We start from the raw sequence: 17,310 nt of genomic DNA on the forward strand, positions 1-17,310 counted from the left end.
AGTAATAGTCATGGTTTCCACTTCTAAAAAGCTTATAATAAAAAAAATTGAAAAACAGGAGAACCACAAATACACATGTAAAAGTAAAAATAGTACGTAATTTTTATAATGAATCAGTTATTATAACAGTGCTAAGGATTCAAAGCAAATAAAGAAAATGGGATGTTTTAGCATAGATAGCACCAGGAGGAATTATACTAAAGTCTTACAAAAAGGTGTGAATGCTCAGAACATCTTAAAAAGCCAACATTTAATTCTTTTATTTTAGTCATCTACTTTCTCTTTTTGGTATTGAGTATTGGGGACAAGAAGAAGCTAGCTATTTTAGATCATTTAATCCCCATAAAGTAATTCAATCAGTTTGAGAAATAGCTGTGAAGGAACTATTGCATAACTTAGTTTCATGTTTTTGTTTTCCTTTCTTAAGATAGTTCTAATTCCTCCACACAGGCACTTGAGCCACAAATCAGAAACAGGTAGCAATGAGAATTGAGGTCAGTGGATTTCAAGTCCTTTCTGAAAATCCCATGATTAATGCACTAATGTTGTTGATACCATTAAAAACACTGAAATGCAATACAAATAAGAAGTTTTGTTGTCTAGAAATTACCACTTATAGCTTCCCAAGAATAGTGTTGATTTATATATTTACAGTAAGTCTAAAATAAACTTTGAATATTTCTACAATTTTCAGCAAATCAAATTCATTGGATCACAATCTTCTTAATTATAACAAGATTATTAGATCACATTTGATTCTATTGAAAATAAGAATAATTTTAATTTATTCTAAATAATTCATATAATTCTAAATAATTCTAAAATAATTTTCCTTCATACAATTCTCTTATGTCCTTATTTAATTTTTTTTTATTAACCTTCTTCTCTGTGCTAATTACTGTGGCTATACAGATATAAATAGAACCTATAGAGAGATACTGGCTACTTCAGTGCCATGGATCATCACAAAACACTATTAGAGGCCAACTCGTTCTAATTCCCATTTTTCAGGTGAGATGAGAATTACTCATACTCTTTCTATCTCCTGAACATATAGAAACTGAAAGAATTTGTTTAAAGTTCTTAAACTACCACTGTCTTTGAATTCACTAAATTTCCTTATTGATAAAATTTACACAGGAAAAATGAAATAATGTATCATAAAAAGATATTAACTCTATTAATAGCAACTAATAGAAAAGTATTAATTCCCCATTTGAGAAATAAAGCATGGCATTTCATTTTCATCATATAAATTGTACTTCTTCAAAATTAAGAACTTCTGACCTTCAAAAATCACTATTAAAAGAATGACAAGCAAAAGAATGGAAAAATATTTCCAAATCACCTATCTGATAAAGGACTTGTATCCAAAATGTCTTTACTGTTAGGGCTGCTATAAAAAATTGCCATGGACTGGGTGGCTTAAAAAACAAATTTATTTCTAATAGTTCTGAAGGCTAGGAAGTACAAGCCTCCTATTGGTCTAAGATTTTGGCTTTTGGTGAGGGCCCTCTTCCTGGTTTATAGACAGCTGTCTTCTTATATCCAGTACTGGAACATATTAAGCATTCAAGAAATGTTTGATAAATGAATGACAGTGAAAAATAAAACAAAACAGGTCTATGAATAAAAAATATAGACTCCATACATTTTTATTTCATATTAAGCACTACTAAGCTTATATAAAATTATTAATATAAAAGTATTAATAACTTACAAAAGAAATAGAGGCTGAGTTTACATGAGTCAAAGTAGTATTAGTTTTATTATTCTACTATAATGATTTCACTGCTTGCTCTCTTCAACATTTTTATTGAGAATTACATACTTTTTAAATTTAACAATATTAATAATAACATCAAATATATAGAGTTCACTAGGTTTCAGGCATTGCTCTAGACTAGAGAGTGTAACAATGGTAATTTATTAATCTTATAGAGAAGGCTTATTTTATTTATAAATGACTGGAGGCCCACTACACCAATTCGTGCATGGGTGAGGTCTGGCCGGCCCTCCCCAATGGGGGCCAGTTGGGCCGGGATGGCAGGGGGGAGGGGAGGAGTTGTGGGAGGTTGGCCGGCCAGCTCCAATCCTACTGGGATAGGGAGGCCAATTGGTGGTGGGACCAGCTGGGGGGAGAAGCTGGGGGCAGTTGGCCAGTCAGCCCTGCCCCCAATCAGGGTATAGGGGGTGCAATCAGGGGTGGGGCTGTGGGGAGAAGCTGGCCAGTGGTGAAGGAGGCCAATTGGAGGCCAGGTGGAGGGGCCACAAGAGATTGGTCTGCCAGCCCCTTCCCCAATCTGGCAGGGGCCAGCTGGGGGGAGGGGTCACCCCATGATTGAGCTGGTTGGCCGGCTGCAGTGCACATCATAGCGACTGGTCATTCTGGTCATTCCAGCATTCTGGTTGCTTGGCTTTTATATCTACAGACTAGAGGCCTGGCCCACAAAATTCATGTGTGGGTATGGTCCCTAGGCCTAGTGCGTAATCAGGGCCAACTTTCCCAGCTGCCTGCAGCCAGCCCCGCCCCCTGCCACCATCCACTCCCAGTTCCTTGTTCGCCATTGGACAATCAGAGCCTGATGGCTGAGGAAAGGGAAGAGAAGTGGGCTGCTCTACCCGCTCACCAACCCCACTCCCCACTACCACCCACTCCAGTTCCCCATTCACCATCAGGCAATGGGAGTCTGCTGGCCAAGGAAAGGGAACGAGAGGCAGTCAGTGCATCTCATTGTGACTGGTTGAGCAGCTGTTCTGGTTGTTCCACCATTAGGGTCAATTTGCATATTACCCTTTTGTTATATAGGAATAGAGGTTTGGTGCACAGGTGGGGGCCAGCCGGTCTGTGCTGATGGGGGCCTTGGATGGGGTTGGGGATCCCACTGGTGAGTAGGCCCGGCTGGGTGGTCATTCTAGTCTCTGATTATTCTGGTTGTTCTGTTGTTTTGGTCGTTGGGCTTCTATCATATACTAGAGGCCTGATGCATGAAATTCGTGCAAGAGTAGGCCTTTGCAGCCGCTGCAACTGCCTCGATCCCACGGCTGCAGCCCTGGCTTTGTCCTGGAAGGACATCTGGAAGGACATCTGGCCTAATAAATGTATTACGATTTTATTTTTATAGATGATTAGTCAGAGCTTTGATTTAGTAAAAATATCAATCCTTTATACTTCAAATGTTGCATCTTTCATTTTAATATACTATTTCAATTTTATCCTATATAATAAAAGACTAATATGCAAATCAACCAAATGGTGGAACGACCAATTGCTATGACACACACTGACCACCAAGGGGCAGATGCTCAATGCAGGACCTGCCTCCTGGTGGTCAATGTGCTTCCACAGGGGTGCTCCACTCAGCCAGAAGCTGGGCTCATGGCTGGTAAGTGCAGTGGCAGTGGGGGAGCCTCTTCCTTCTCTATTGCAGTCAAACAACCTCCCAAGGGCTCCTGGACTGAGAGAGGGTGCAGGCTGGGCTGGGGGGACTGCTGCCCCCCCCCCTCCCCTGCTGAGTGCACAATGTTTATGCACTGGGCCTCTAGTTAGTTCTTATACCACTATTTCATCCAAACTTTCTTGCTCATAGAACATTAACTTTGTGTAAGATAAAATGTGTGTGTGTATATGTGTGTTCCCTTGTCTATGTTTAAACAGACAATATTAAGACCAATAAGAAAGTGATTTTTCTGTAGGAGGTGGTTTGCGTAGGGTAAATAGGAATGGAAATGAGAGTTATACATTAGACTACTCTTTCATATTGTTTTTTTATGTATTATCTACTCGAAGTAAAATAAGTAAAATTCTTCCTTCATAAGAATCCACCATGAACATTTACAAAAATGTACTAAGGAATGTGATATATGACAGTGAATTATTAGCGGGGGGTCATATTTTTTCCAGACAATAAATTGTGCTAACTACTGACATAACTCCAGTCTGACTGATTAAACATTTCAATCCAGTAATTCAGGTTCTCAAGAGATCTGTATTATCCTATGCTAAAAAGCCACTGACAGAGGAGAGAAAAACCACTGTACAAAACTCAAAAACTACAGAAAAATATAAAACATGATATTCACTTAAAAATCTAATACAAAGATAGTTATTGTCATCATTTTGGAATATTTGTATAGAGTCTCTTGTTCTATTTTTCATACAAGATATATTCATATTTGATACATAATATTAACATAATAACCTTAAATATACTGAAATGTAGACTCTGGGATAAGAATATTTTAGAATAAGCACTATAGAAATTTTCACAGGTCATAGACTAAAGAGAATATAAATAGGGGATTGATTCTTTCTTCCACCGAGTCATTCGAAAATGTTTATTAGATACCTACATTGTGTCAAGCATTGCTTACAGTCTATAGCAGTAGTTCTCATATTTTGGGCCTTAGGGTCACTTTATACTTTTAAATTTTGAGGACCCAAATTTAGCAAATAGGTAGGTTACAGAACAACAAATAGGCAATCAATTATAAAGCTTCATCAAGTAATCTACACAGCTTTTAAATGACTTGCAAAATAAAAAAGTTCTACTAAACAATATTAGAGAGGGAAATTAATTTTAGTATACATAAAACCCATTTCCCCCATTATCATGGGGGATACTATTAGAGAGGGAAAGAGGTTTTAAGATACATAATCCCCCCCTTTTCCATTGGGCATATGTTCAAAGACCCCCATATCCAGTGGATGCCTGAAACCACGGATAGTTCCACAAGTTATACATACTATATATTTTTCCTATACATGCATATCTATGATAAAGTTTATTTTATAAATTATGCACAGTAAGATATTAACAACAATAACTAATAATAAAATAATTATAACAACATATAGAAATTATTAAGTACAATAAGAGCTAGTTGAACGTAAGCACTGTGATACATCAGCTGATCTGATAACTGAGGTGGCTACCAAGTGACTAAAGGGGGAGTTGCTTATACAGAGTTGATACATTGGACAAAGAAATAATTCATGTCCCAGGTGAAGGCGGGGAGGAGGATGAGGTTTCATTACCACACTCAGAAAGACACACTATTTAAAATTTATGAATTGTTTATTTCTGGAATTTTCTATTAAATATTTTTGAAATGTGCTTACCCTGGGTAACAGAAACTATGGATAAGGGGGACTACTGCACTATTTATCTCTCTATATAAAAGCCTAAGCAATCCTTATGACCTAATGACTAGAACAATCAGTCGAACAATCGCTATGATGCGCACTGACCATCAGGGGGGCAGACGCTCAACCCAGGAGCTAACTCCTGGTGGTCACTGCACTCCCACAGCCAACCTCCTATGGTCAGCCAACCTCCCACAGTCCCTCTCCCCAGCCCGCCAACCTTCTGTGGTCCCTCTTCCCATCCCTCCCCTAAGCTGGCAGGCCCTGATCAGTCCAGCCCCGATTGGCCTGACCCTGATCGGTCCTGATAGCCTACCAGGCCTAGGGACCCTACCTGTGCATGAATTTGTGCACCAGGCCTCTAGTAGAAATATAAATTGATATAGCTAGTTTGGCCAGCACTATGGCACCTATTTACATGTTAAAAAAAATTATACCAACTCTTTGCATATATTTTATGAATACATGTGTATTATAAAGTATATAGAAGCATCCTTACTGCAACAATTATAGTTGTAAAAAAATATTGGAAACGACCTAGGAAAATAGGTAGGTAATTTGTGGTATGTCAACATGATGGAATACTTCCTCAGCCATTAAAATGGATACAGAGGTAGCAATATATCTCAAGCTTGAAGGTGCTTTAAAATTCACCTGATGTGCTAGGCAAACTGCACTGCCTCCAGCCCAGAGATTCTGATTTAGTAAGCCTGAAATTGTCTTAAAAATATCTTCATTTTCAATAACCCAAAGGATCTAATAAAGGTGGTAACATTGGCCACTCTGAAAAACAATGATCTGTAACAGAATGGGAAAAACAATTTCTAGAACTACAATATATGTATTCTATGACTACATTTATATTAAAAAAAAAATATTTGTAGATTTAAATATAAATGATATATACATGAAAGTAAATTTGTTGGAGAAGTCTGAGATCACACTGGTAATCTCTGAGGAAGAAAATAATATATTAGGGGATGGATAAATAAAGGAGGACTTTCACAGTTTACTTTATAAATTTCTGTAGTACTTGATTTTTTTGGTACCAAGAATATACTTAAGTATTAAATAAATAATATTAAGAAAATACAACATAGTAAGAAGTTAAAATACATTTTAATGTCATGAGTTAGTATCTGTTTCCTAAATTAAATTTCACCTTTATAGAATTATTATAAAAAATCCTGACAATCTGGTGATAGTTTTTATTTACTTTTTGACTACATGCAAGACATTCCTTTTTATTTCCCTCACTAGTGGCCCCATGCACAAAATTCATGCATGGAGGATGCAGGGTGTGTGTGTCCCTCAGGCCAGCCAACACCCTCTCCAATCTGGGACATCCCTCTCATAATCCAGGACTGCTGGCTCCCAACTGCCTGCTTGCCTGCCTGACTGATTGCCCATAACTGTTTCTGCCTGCCAGCTTGATCACCCCCTAACCACTCCCATACCAGCCTTATGGATGCCCAACTGCCCCCTCCCCCCCCCGCCAGCCTGGTCACCCCTAACTTCTCTCCCCTGCTGGCCAGTCACCCCTAATTTCCCTTCCTTGCCAGCTTTGTCACCCCTAACTGCCCTGCCCTGCCAGCCTGGTCACCCTTAACTGCCCTACCATGCAGGCCTGGTCACCCTTAACTGTCCTACTCTGCTAGCCTGGTTGCCCCCAACTGCCCTCCCTGAAGGCCTGGTCCCCCCCAACTGCCATCCCCTTCAGGCCTGATCCCCTGCAACTTTTCTCCTCTGCTGGTCCAGTAACCCCTAACTGCCTTCCCCTGCAGGCCTGGTCCCTCCCAATTGCCCTCCCCTGCTGGCCTGATTGCCCATAACTGCCCTCTCCTGCTGGCCATCTTGTGGTGGCCATCTTGTATCCACATGGGAGCAGCCATCTTTGACCACATGAGGGCAGCCATCTTGTGTGTTGGAGTGATGGTTATTTTGCATATTACCTTTTTATTGTATAGTATACTTACGCGTACCTTCATGCATTATCTCAGCAATACAGAAATATTCTCACTCAAGGAACTATTCACAATATCAGGCCTCCTTCTCCTGACTAACATATTTAGAACAAAAAATTGTCAGGGATGAATTTGGCACTATTACACAAAAGCAATGGTTAAGCAGGGCAGACAAATGTGGGTAGTGAGAAACTGCTTCCTGTTGTGGTTTCTTACTAATAGAAAAGCACAGATAGATAGAACATTTGGGAGCATGGCCTGGCTTGTTAGGTCACTAGGCCTACTTCTGAGGCTGAGGGTTAATGGCTTCAAGTAGGAATTAGTTTGAAGTTGACATGTTGTCTAGTAAAGTGGAACATTAGGAGACATTTATTATTTCAACATGCTATCCTGGCATGAAACTAATTAGATAGTAATTACACACTTACATATTTATTTCTTAGTAACCAAAAACCAGTTTATATGTGATTTATATTCTGATATCACAATATTAATTAAATCAGACATACAGTAAAGATATGACATAATGCATGAGTCATAAATTATATTGCTGATGATAATGAGTTTAGTCTAAATTTTTCTTAAAAGCTTTATAGTATTAAGTTCTGAGTTAACACAAGTTCTGACTCTCCTAGACAGAATGATAGTTACTAGTCTTCCATTAGTAATATTTTATAGAATGTTTTACAGCTAGCAGAGGAAAATAAAGAATTATGTTTTCATCTTCTTAATTTTATAGATGAGGACAAAGTCACAATATTCTTAAATGGTCTCTGATTCCCAGAGCTCAATGTTGTTAACCATGGCAGGTGCTCTTCCATCAATTTTATTTCTAAAATGTCCATTACTTTAACAGAGAACTCTTCATTTCCACCCCAGTTTATGCTTTTGATTATCCAATTTACTACAAGTGAAATTACTCTAACCAACAATTTTATCACATGCTTCAAAAACTCCTAAGTCTAAAATCGATCCATCCAGGAAGCCTTCTCTGACTTCAGGGATATTAAAACCTGAAGTTTTTACCTTAGCCAGCTCAAATTAGAAAACAAACAAACAAACAACAAAAAAGTCTTCCTTTTGTCTTTATTTAGCAGTGTCTATGTTTATAGCAATCATATTTTTACTAAAACCCAGGATACCTGATCTGAGCCAAATGATTTTTTCCAATTCACAAGCTTTTATAAATATTTAATTTGAAATTATTTAATAACAAGTTATAAAATCAATTGATTTTATAGAGAAGAATAAGAATATATGCAATTAAAATTGTCCTAAAATTTATTAACAACGTTCCCAAAATTGAACCTAGAAATCCTTTGGACATTTGCCAGCTTTGTGGAGAGAGGACGACAGCTATCTTCTTGTAGATGTTAATAGCTATAGCTAAACATTTTGTTCACTTTCACACTAGTTGTTAAGTTCAATTATTTCCAAAAAGAAATGTGAGGCTACATTCTTTATGTGGAAACAAGATCAGAAAAGATGGCATGTATTCACCCCTAGGATACTGGACGTGTGTAAGATAACAAAGCTGGTGCCATTGTCTATGGGTGCAACTGTCAGGGAATTCTACTCCCTGCCCCATACTGGGGCAGTACACTGACTACATGGTCAACAAAGAAACAGAAACCAAAAATATCTTAACAGATATATTCCCTTGGAGTTTTTCTACCATGCTAAATAAATTACTAGTAATTGATGGGCAAATTATTTGTCTTATTCAAGTTGAAGATACAGGGTATATTTTAGGAATAAAATATTATAGAACACTCCTACAGATAATAAAACCCCAATTTAGAGTTAGGGCACCAACAGGATACATGGTTGATAGAGGAAAATAAATAAACAAAACAAAAAATCTAAAGGTAAGAATAAAAGTAATCAAATATTCTGATGATTTAAACTTTGCCAAGTAGAGCATATTAATCTAGGGATAGAACAAGATAGAAGTACTGAATCAATACTTTCACATGAATTACTGTAAACTAAATCTAAAAGAAATTTTTAAAATTATGGTAAATGTAATAGGGAGCTCAATAAATACCCAGGCTATTAAATTTGAATATAAACCCACTGTTGCTAAATAAATAAAAACTAAAATTTAGACCTTGAATATATTGAAAAAGAAGCAAAATTCCTACCATAAGAGAAAAAGCTCTTTATCATATCCTATTAAAGATATTCAACATTTTTACATTTTTATATAAAATGCATATTTATCATGAATCTCTATGTCAATAAAACTGTATTAACAATGTCTTCAACTATACTTTTAATAAAAAATTGTACTTCTAATATACTTTTGATTGTCTTAGCTACAGTGGCCATTAGTTTTTTTTCTTACCAATTTGTAAACAAAATTTGATCACCTAAGTGTTTCAGAGAAATTATTATATACTAGTGGCCCAGTGCATGAAATTCGTGAACAGAGGGGAGGGGGTTCCCTCAGCCCAGCCTGAACCCTCTCCAATCGGGGACCCCTTGGGGGATGTCCAACTGCCCGTTTTTGGCCCGATCCCTCCAATCCCACAGGGATCGGGCCTAAACCGGCAGTCGGACCCTAACCCCTCAACTACCTGCCTACCTGATCGCCCCTAACTGCTCTCCCCTGTTGGCCTGGTTACCACCAATTGCCCTTCCCTGCCAGCCTGATCACCCCTAACTGCCTTTACCTCAGCCCTCACCACCATGGTTTTGTCTAGAAGGAAGCTGGACATCCAGAAGATGGTTGGTCAACCCAGCCTAATTAGCATATTACCCTTTTATTAGTATAGGTAAGTTATACAGAATAGGATTGTTTAAAGGTGGGGGGGTGCCTTTTTCAGTAGGAGGAGATGCTTTTGGCAGACAAAAATACATAATCTCTATATCTGAACTGATAGCCAACCCTATGTACTATACTGTCAAACCAGTCATTAAAAAATTGAGCCACTTTCTTATACCTTACACTAGGGGTGTCGAACTCAATCAGAGAAGGGGCCAAAATCTAAAATCCAGCCTAAATCGCGGGCCGAATGGTTTACTGAACAGTCATAAACTGACAATGTCATAAACTGACAGCGGAGTGCAGTGATGACAGCGCGGTGCGGGCCACATTGCAAGGCCTGGCGGGCTGGATTTGGCCCGCGGGCCTTGTGTTTGACACATGTGCCTTACACCAAACAGCTGTTGCCTTTAAAACCCCTCCTCAGCCCCCACCTTAGGTTCTGCCTTCGGAGTTTACACAGATTAAGTTCTGATTGGTCGGTTTTTACGCCAGTCAGAGTCTCTGGGCCTATCTCCAGGTCTGATCAGAGTGGTGGGGCTAATCAGCAGCTGGCCCAAGCTGCTAGCAAGTGGGCTTAAATACTGATCTGAGAGAGAGAGGCAAGGGCTGATCAGCTCTTGTACCCCTGGGATGGCTGCTTATCAGCCCCGTCTCTCTCTCTGAGAGGTCAGCAGTTCAGCCTGCTCACCAGTCCTTGCCCACCCAGGCCTGTTGTGCATGCAGCCTGGTGTTTGGTTATCCCTTCAGTCATTTTGGAAGTTATGGACTCTGGCTCTTTATATGTATAGACTAGAGGCCCGGTGTACAAAATTCCTGCACAGGGGTGTGTGTCCCTCAGCCCAGCCTATCTGGGACCCCTCGAGGGATGCCCGACTGCCTGTTTAGGCCTGATCCCGGAAATGGGCAGCCTGACATCCCTCTCACAATCCAGGACTGCTGGCTTCCAACTGCTTGCCTGCCTGCCTTCTTGATTGCCCCTAACCGCTTCTGCCTGCCAGCCTGATCACCACCTCACCACTCCCCTGCCAGCCTGATTGATGCCTAACTGCTCCCCTGCCAGCCTGTTTGGCCTTAACTGCCCTCCAGTGCAGGCCTGGTCAACCCTAACTGTCCTCCCTTGCAGGCCTGGTACCCCCAACTGCTCTCCCCTACAGGCCTGGATCCCCCAAACTACCCTTCCCTGCAAGCCTGGTTGCCCCCAACCTCCCTCCTCTGCTGGTCTTGTCACCCCTAACTGCCCTTCCCTGCTGGCCATCTTGTTGTGGCCATCTTGTGTCTACATGGGGGCAGCCATCTTGACCACATGGGGGAAGCCATCTTGTATGTTGGAGTGATGGTCAATTTGGATATTACTCTTTTATTAGATAGGATTATTAATGCAATGTTTAATATACCATGACTAGATAATATTTTGAAACAAATGATATACACTGATTAGTATTTTTTATTTTATTTCATTTTATTTTAAGTGCACTCATGAACACTTACCTGATATAGAAGGTCTTTTTGAGGCAAAGGGGGGGATCGTTTTTCATACACAGGCGGTGGTTTATGTGTGGGTGGTAGGTCAATCCTGCATTAAAAAGGTTAAAAATTGTGACTGCCACATTTAGCAAAAACAAAAAAGAGAAGGGGAAAAAACAATCACAGTTCTCTTAATTTTTGAGGATATTTTCCTCATAAATATATATATATTTATATATCCCTGTACATTATATATTTAATTTGCTCTTATATTTCCACTGACCTATCATCAATGAAAAATAAACTAGTTTTAAAGGTTTCAATGCTTAAGACAATCTAATAGTTGCATATTTAAAAAAGGAACTCAAATAGAAATAATTCTTCAAATTATTACTAAGCAAGCAATATAGTCCATGGCCAATTTATTTATGAATTGTATATTTTTACATCTACATGCCTACCAACATTTTAAAGATTGTAAAACATGTATGTAATGGAAGGTACTTGCCCCTAAAGTGTCATAAAGGTGATTTAAAAGACTATAGTTGACAATGATAATGAAAAAAAGTTTAAATTGTATTTGGAAATACTTCCAAAACTAATTTTTAAAAGCATGGCCACTCTTAGAATATTCACAATGCAAATTAATATTTTCAATCTACAGACCATTAGAAATCTTTCAACCTGCAATAAACAAAGGGACCTTAAGTTATTTTTTTTGCAAAATAACCAAATCTATTTTTTTTAAAAACCAACACACACAATATTATCATTAGCACAATTTTAAACACTGTTAAAATTAAATATATCTTGTAGCTTTCTGCATTTTTGAAGACATATTAAAAAATAAAGAGTATGAAAACTATAGAAGCCAAAGTAATTACAAATTACAGGCTAATAAACTTCTTAATGAGGGCATGAAATCGTATTTTAAATGAAAAGAATTCAAATAATAAATACAGTGGTTACAGGGATTTACTACTATTCTATTAGTAAATTTTGTTTTGAAATTATAGAAAATCCTGAGATAATTTGGAAACTAAGATGAAGTTAACCACTTCCTAGTCACTTTAAACATTATAAAACTCATCATACATGTATTGCACTGAAAGAGTATTTTATGGTCCTATTATCTAAATTACTTCCTTTCATCCAATAAAAATATCAGCAACTTGCTGAATATGGTTTGGCTCAGTGGATAGAGCGTCGGCCTAGGGACTGAAAGGTCCTGGGTTCGATTCCGGTCAAGGGCATGTACCTTGGTTGTGGGCACATCCCCAGTAGGGGGTGTGCAGGAGGCAGCTAACTGATGTTTCTCATCAATGTTTCTAACTCTCTATCCCTTTCTCTTCCTCTCTGTAAAAAATCAATAATATATATAAAAAAATATCAGCAACTTTATAGCTCCAAGATGTCATAGGTCATTTAGGTGAGAAAACTGAGGCTTATGGAGGTCATGTGAGTTGTTCATGTTTATACCACTAATTTGATCATGATAAAGCGGAAACTAACTCTCAGATGTCTTCAAAGCAAAAAGATCAGTGCTATAACTGGGCCAGATTAGAGACATATGCAAAACTGTTATAAAAACAGAAGAAATCCATTCTTTGAGAACCAGCCTATGTCCTAACATAAAAACTGTAATAACACACAAAAAATAATGCCATCTGTATAGAACTTCATAATCTATAAAAAATTATCTTATTCTCTCATCATAACCAGGTGAGGTAAGTAGGACAAGTAATTCTCATTTTACAGATGAAGCAACAAAGCTGTTGATGGAATTAGATAAATTGAAACATTAGTATTTTAATTTTAAATAAATGTTTTCATTGATTTTAGAGAGGGAAGAAGGGATAGGGACAGAGTTAGAAACATCAACAGGAGAGAAACATCAATCTGCTGCCTCTTGCATGCCCGCTACTGGGATCAAGCCCATAATCCAGGGATGTGACCTGACCAGGTGATCAAATTTGTGACCTCTTGGTTCAGGGGTTGATGCCCAACCACTGTGCACTGGCCGGGTGAGACATAGTCTTGATTCTACAGCAAAGTGCAATTTCTGCTTTATAATACTATCTCAATGATTAGGCCAAAATCATTGCTTTCTATTTAAATAAAAAAAATGCCCATTTTATAATTCACCAAAAGCAAAATTCTTTAAGAATAAAAGTTTTAAAATTTGATGTGTTTAATAACTACTGTCAGTTGAAAGTTAAATCATATTTATACATAAGACAGGCATATATAATCTAAAGAAGCAATTAAACTAATATTTTTTTTATTATCTATCTTCCAACTACTTCATTAAGAGCTACACTTTTATTCAGAAGGCAGGATGACATAGAGAGCTATTAGTTACGATGTGGAAAGATGTCTAATGTAGTGTAGATGAAAAGTATATCTAACCTACTTGTTTCCAGCTGCCCCTTGACAGTTTATTTACTGAGATGTAATTTGAGACATTCTGATGAAACCCTGGTCCTCACAAAAAAGATCTAACAATACCTTTATGTACTTTCGTCCCTGTCACTTTCCATATGAGTAGCTATAAAGAATATTCACAGTTGAACACAGGCAAAAAAGTTACCTACACTTTGTCAAGATAGGATGGTCTCTTTTTTCGAGGAATCAGCAGCACAGTCACAAAGACAGCAATGATGAGAAGTGCAAGGACAGCTCCAATTACAGCTCCAGCTATGGCTATGGAAGAGGTGGGCTTAAATGGAACATCTGCAAAGTAATAAAAATTAGGCTTTTCAAACAATTTTAGTGTTCTTAAATTTGCATATCCTAATTTCTACAATGTGCAAGGACTATGTGATTGAAGTATGTCATTCAACAGCAAGCTCAAAGGATCACAAACTTGATTCACTGCTTTTGTAGCATTATACTAACACCCTTCTTGCTCTCAAGCTTTAATTTGCATGAATTATGAAAAGAATAACCCCAGTCAGATCTCAACAATGGCAACTATTCTCTATGTGAAAAAAAATATCTGGAGGAGAAAAGGATGAACATTTGTAAGCTCTGACTATGAAAGGTGCTAAAACAAAAATACTCAGTATTGTTAACCAACAATATAGACATTTACCATCTTTATTTTTTTAAATATATGTTTATTGACTTCAGAGAGGGAGAGGAAGAGTGAGAGAAACATCAATGATGAATGAGAATCATTGATGGGCTGCCTCCTGAACATCCCCCTCCTGGGGATTGAGCCCATAACCCAGGCATGTAATCTTGATAGGAACTGAACCCGGGACCCTTCAGTCCATAGGTCGACACTCTATCCACCGAGCCACGCTGGCCGGGCACCATCTTTATTCTATATAAATATAAAAATATCCTATTAAAGGAACCAAAAACCTTCAAGAAGGGGCAAAACATCAACAATAAAAAATTCTACTTATTTAAAATAGGCAAAAAGTCATATTTTAAAACTTAAACGTTTTAAAATAGAAGTATTAAAATAGTACTGTTACAATTTCCCTTGATTCATGCACATTTAATAAAAAGTGAACTTCAGATAGTATCTCTATTACAAAATTAAATGAAAATTCATTCCTATATCCTGACTCAGATACACTGTAACATTTTTGAATACCAGTTTTTCATTCCCAGCTTTCACCACAAACTTGACTTTTAAAACATAGTATTTAGCAGTTAGAATTTCACATAATTCTTAAAAACCAAGTCACCCTATTTTATTAACTCCCAAATAAGAAAAATTACTAAAATTACTATAACTATATATTTTCAAATGCAAGTATGATGAAGGTGACATCACCAACCCTTAATATGTATCATTGACAATTTTAGGCACATTAAATTCAACAACTAAATTTTGTTACAAAGTACCTTCAATATGTATATTTTGTTTTATCTAACTAATACGATATTTAATATTTTATAAATGTAGACACTGCAGTTCCAAAGTTAAATATTCCGACCAAGGCCATTCAACTGATAAGTAGTAAAGAATACAGAATAAAATAAAGCGAGGTTGGAGTAGGCTAAAAGCCTCTATTCTTATGTCCTTGTTGGGAGAGAATGGTTTTTTGCAGCATTTAATGTAGATGCTCTTTCTGGATCCCCTAATTGGTAATGAAGAGCTTTTAGTTTTTATTTTTTTAAATATATTTTATTGATTTTTTACAGAGAGGAAGAGAGATGGATAGAGTGTTAGAAACATCGATGAGAGAGAATCATCGATCAGCTGCCTCTTGCACACCCGCTACTGGGGATGTGCCCGCAACCCAGGTACATGCCCTTGACCGGAATCGAACCCTGGACCTTTCAGTCAACAGGCCGATGCTCAATCCGTTGAGCCAAACCGGTTTCGGCAAGCTTTTAGTTTTTAAACTGACATTCACAAATACTCTTAAATAATTGAAATTACTTTTAGGATCCAGATATGGCAAATTCAAATGGAATTAAAACACTAACAATTTTGAAATATGTTTCACTTACTTACCATAGTAATCTATGTAAATATTTAGAAATATTTTCCAACTGTTTTTTTTTTTATTAAAATGTGAGTTTTGTGGTGCTTTAGATTGCTAAAAAGAATGCTATCTTTCCAATTGTAAAAACTTCTTTATTGAACTAAAAAAATTCTGGGTTTAATTGGTCACTTTATTAACTTAATTCTAGAATAAAAATCTTAACCAATGAGTCCCAAGTAACCCATTTCAATTACCTGCTAAACAATGAATATAATCTAACAATAGTAACATATACAATTATCCTATACTAGAGCCCGATGTATGAAGATTCATGCAAGAATGGGCCTTCCTTACACTGGCTGCCAGCACTGCCTTCACTTTGCTGGAGGGACCTCTGGAGGGCTCCAGAGCATGTCCAGATTGGTGCACCGGGCTTCTAGTTTTAAACAGTATAACTGGCTGTCATTCAGGATATTACCCACATTTACTACATGCCTGGATTATCTTCCTTTTGTTGCTTATTTCTCTATAACCTACTATATCTCCATTTGAATAAGCACTAGATGAGAAGATTTGAAACCTGGCCAGTTAAATATTACTCTGCTCTTGCAAGTGAGAGATTTGGGATGACTTAGGGGCATTCTATTCTTCACTATCACTTTTCCCATCATGAAATTATAGCTTTGTATTTAGTCTTTAATAGCATTGGCACAAATTTAAAAGATCTCAATTTGTCAAGTATGCTTGTTACTTATTTCACACTAGTTATTCTAAAGGTTTCCCTTTAAAATATTATTCAAAAATTTTCTTTTGCTAAGGGAAAAAGCAGCCCTATGATTTTTTTGTCCAAGTATACAGAATTTAAATGAGTATTGTTTTGCTGATAATGTCAAAGTTAATACTATATTTATAGTAATAGTTCTGAAATTGTTTGAAAAACCTATTATTTTATGTAATTAGTCCAAAGATTCTGAATGCACGGATTAAATTCATCAAACCTCACACATTAAAAAAAAGGCTTTCATTTAGTGATAGCAATATTAAATTTATTAGTCCTGTGTAAGTACTAAGACACAATCAGCCTTTTTATATCCTAAATTAATTCCTGACTCTGGATATATACTATTTTTAATATCCTGAAGTAATTCTAAAATCCAAGTAAGATACAACTTTCTAAACATTTAAAGTATGATCTACTTAAGGTAGTAGACCTGTCCAATTAGTCTTATAATTTATAGCTCTTGGGTTCTTTAATTGAGGGTTGACTGTATACCATGACACTTCATTTTATCTTAATTTGGATGTATTTATTTCACCTGGTTCCACCCACTATTATTCATATTTATCCTCACTTGTTTGCACATCTCTTTTGAGGATCAGAGAAGGCTAGAAAGTACTGAGCAGCACAACTTTACCAATTAGATAACCTTTCTCTTTACCAATCAGATAATCTGCTCTATATAGGTAAATTGATTGTTAAACATATATATGGGTATGTTTCATATTTCCATTTTTGAT

The 17,310-nt window shown here is 37.1% G+C and overlaps 1 protein-coding gene across 2 annotated transcripts in view; it reads right to left on the reverse strand.

The window, feature by feature from the left end:
- Nucleotides 1-17,310, reverse strand: part of NECTIN3 (nectin cell adhesion molecule 3) — a 127,837-nt gene that overhangs the window by 27,510 nt on the left and 83,017 nt on the right. For both annotated transcript variants that reach the window (XM_084874038.1, XM_084874037.1), the window contains exons 6-7: nt 13,939-14,077; nt 11,369-11,453 (exon numbers count right to left, since the gene is read on the reverse strand). In XM_084874038.1, coding sequence (XP_084730164.1) covers nt 11,369-11,453; nt 13,939-14,077 — 224 coding nt within the window. The remainder of the gene's footprint in view (nt 1-11,368; nt 11,454-13,938; nt 14,078-17,310) is intronic.

This window comes from Pipistrellus hanaki (assembly GCF_964339955.1).
Source record: "Pipistrellus hanaki genome assembly, chromosome: 2".
NCBI classification, from domain to species: Eukaryota; Metazoa; Chordata; class Mammalia; order Chiroptera; family Vespertilionidae; genus Pipistrellus; species Pipistrellus hanaki.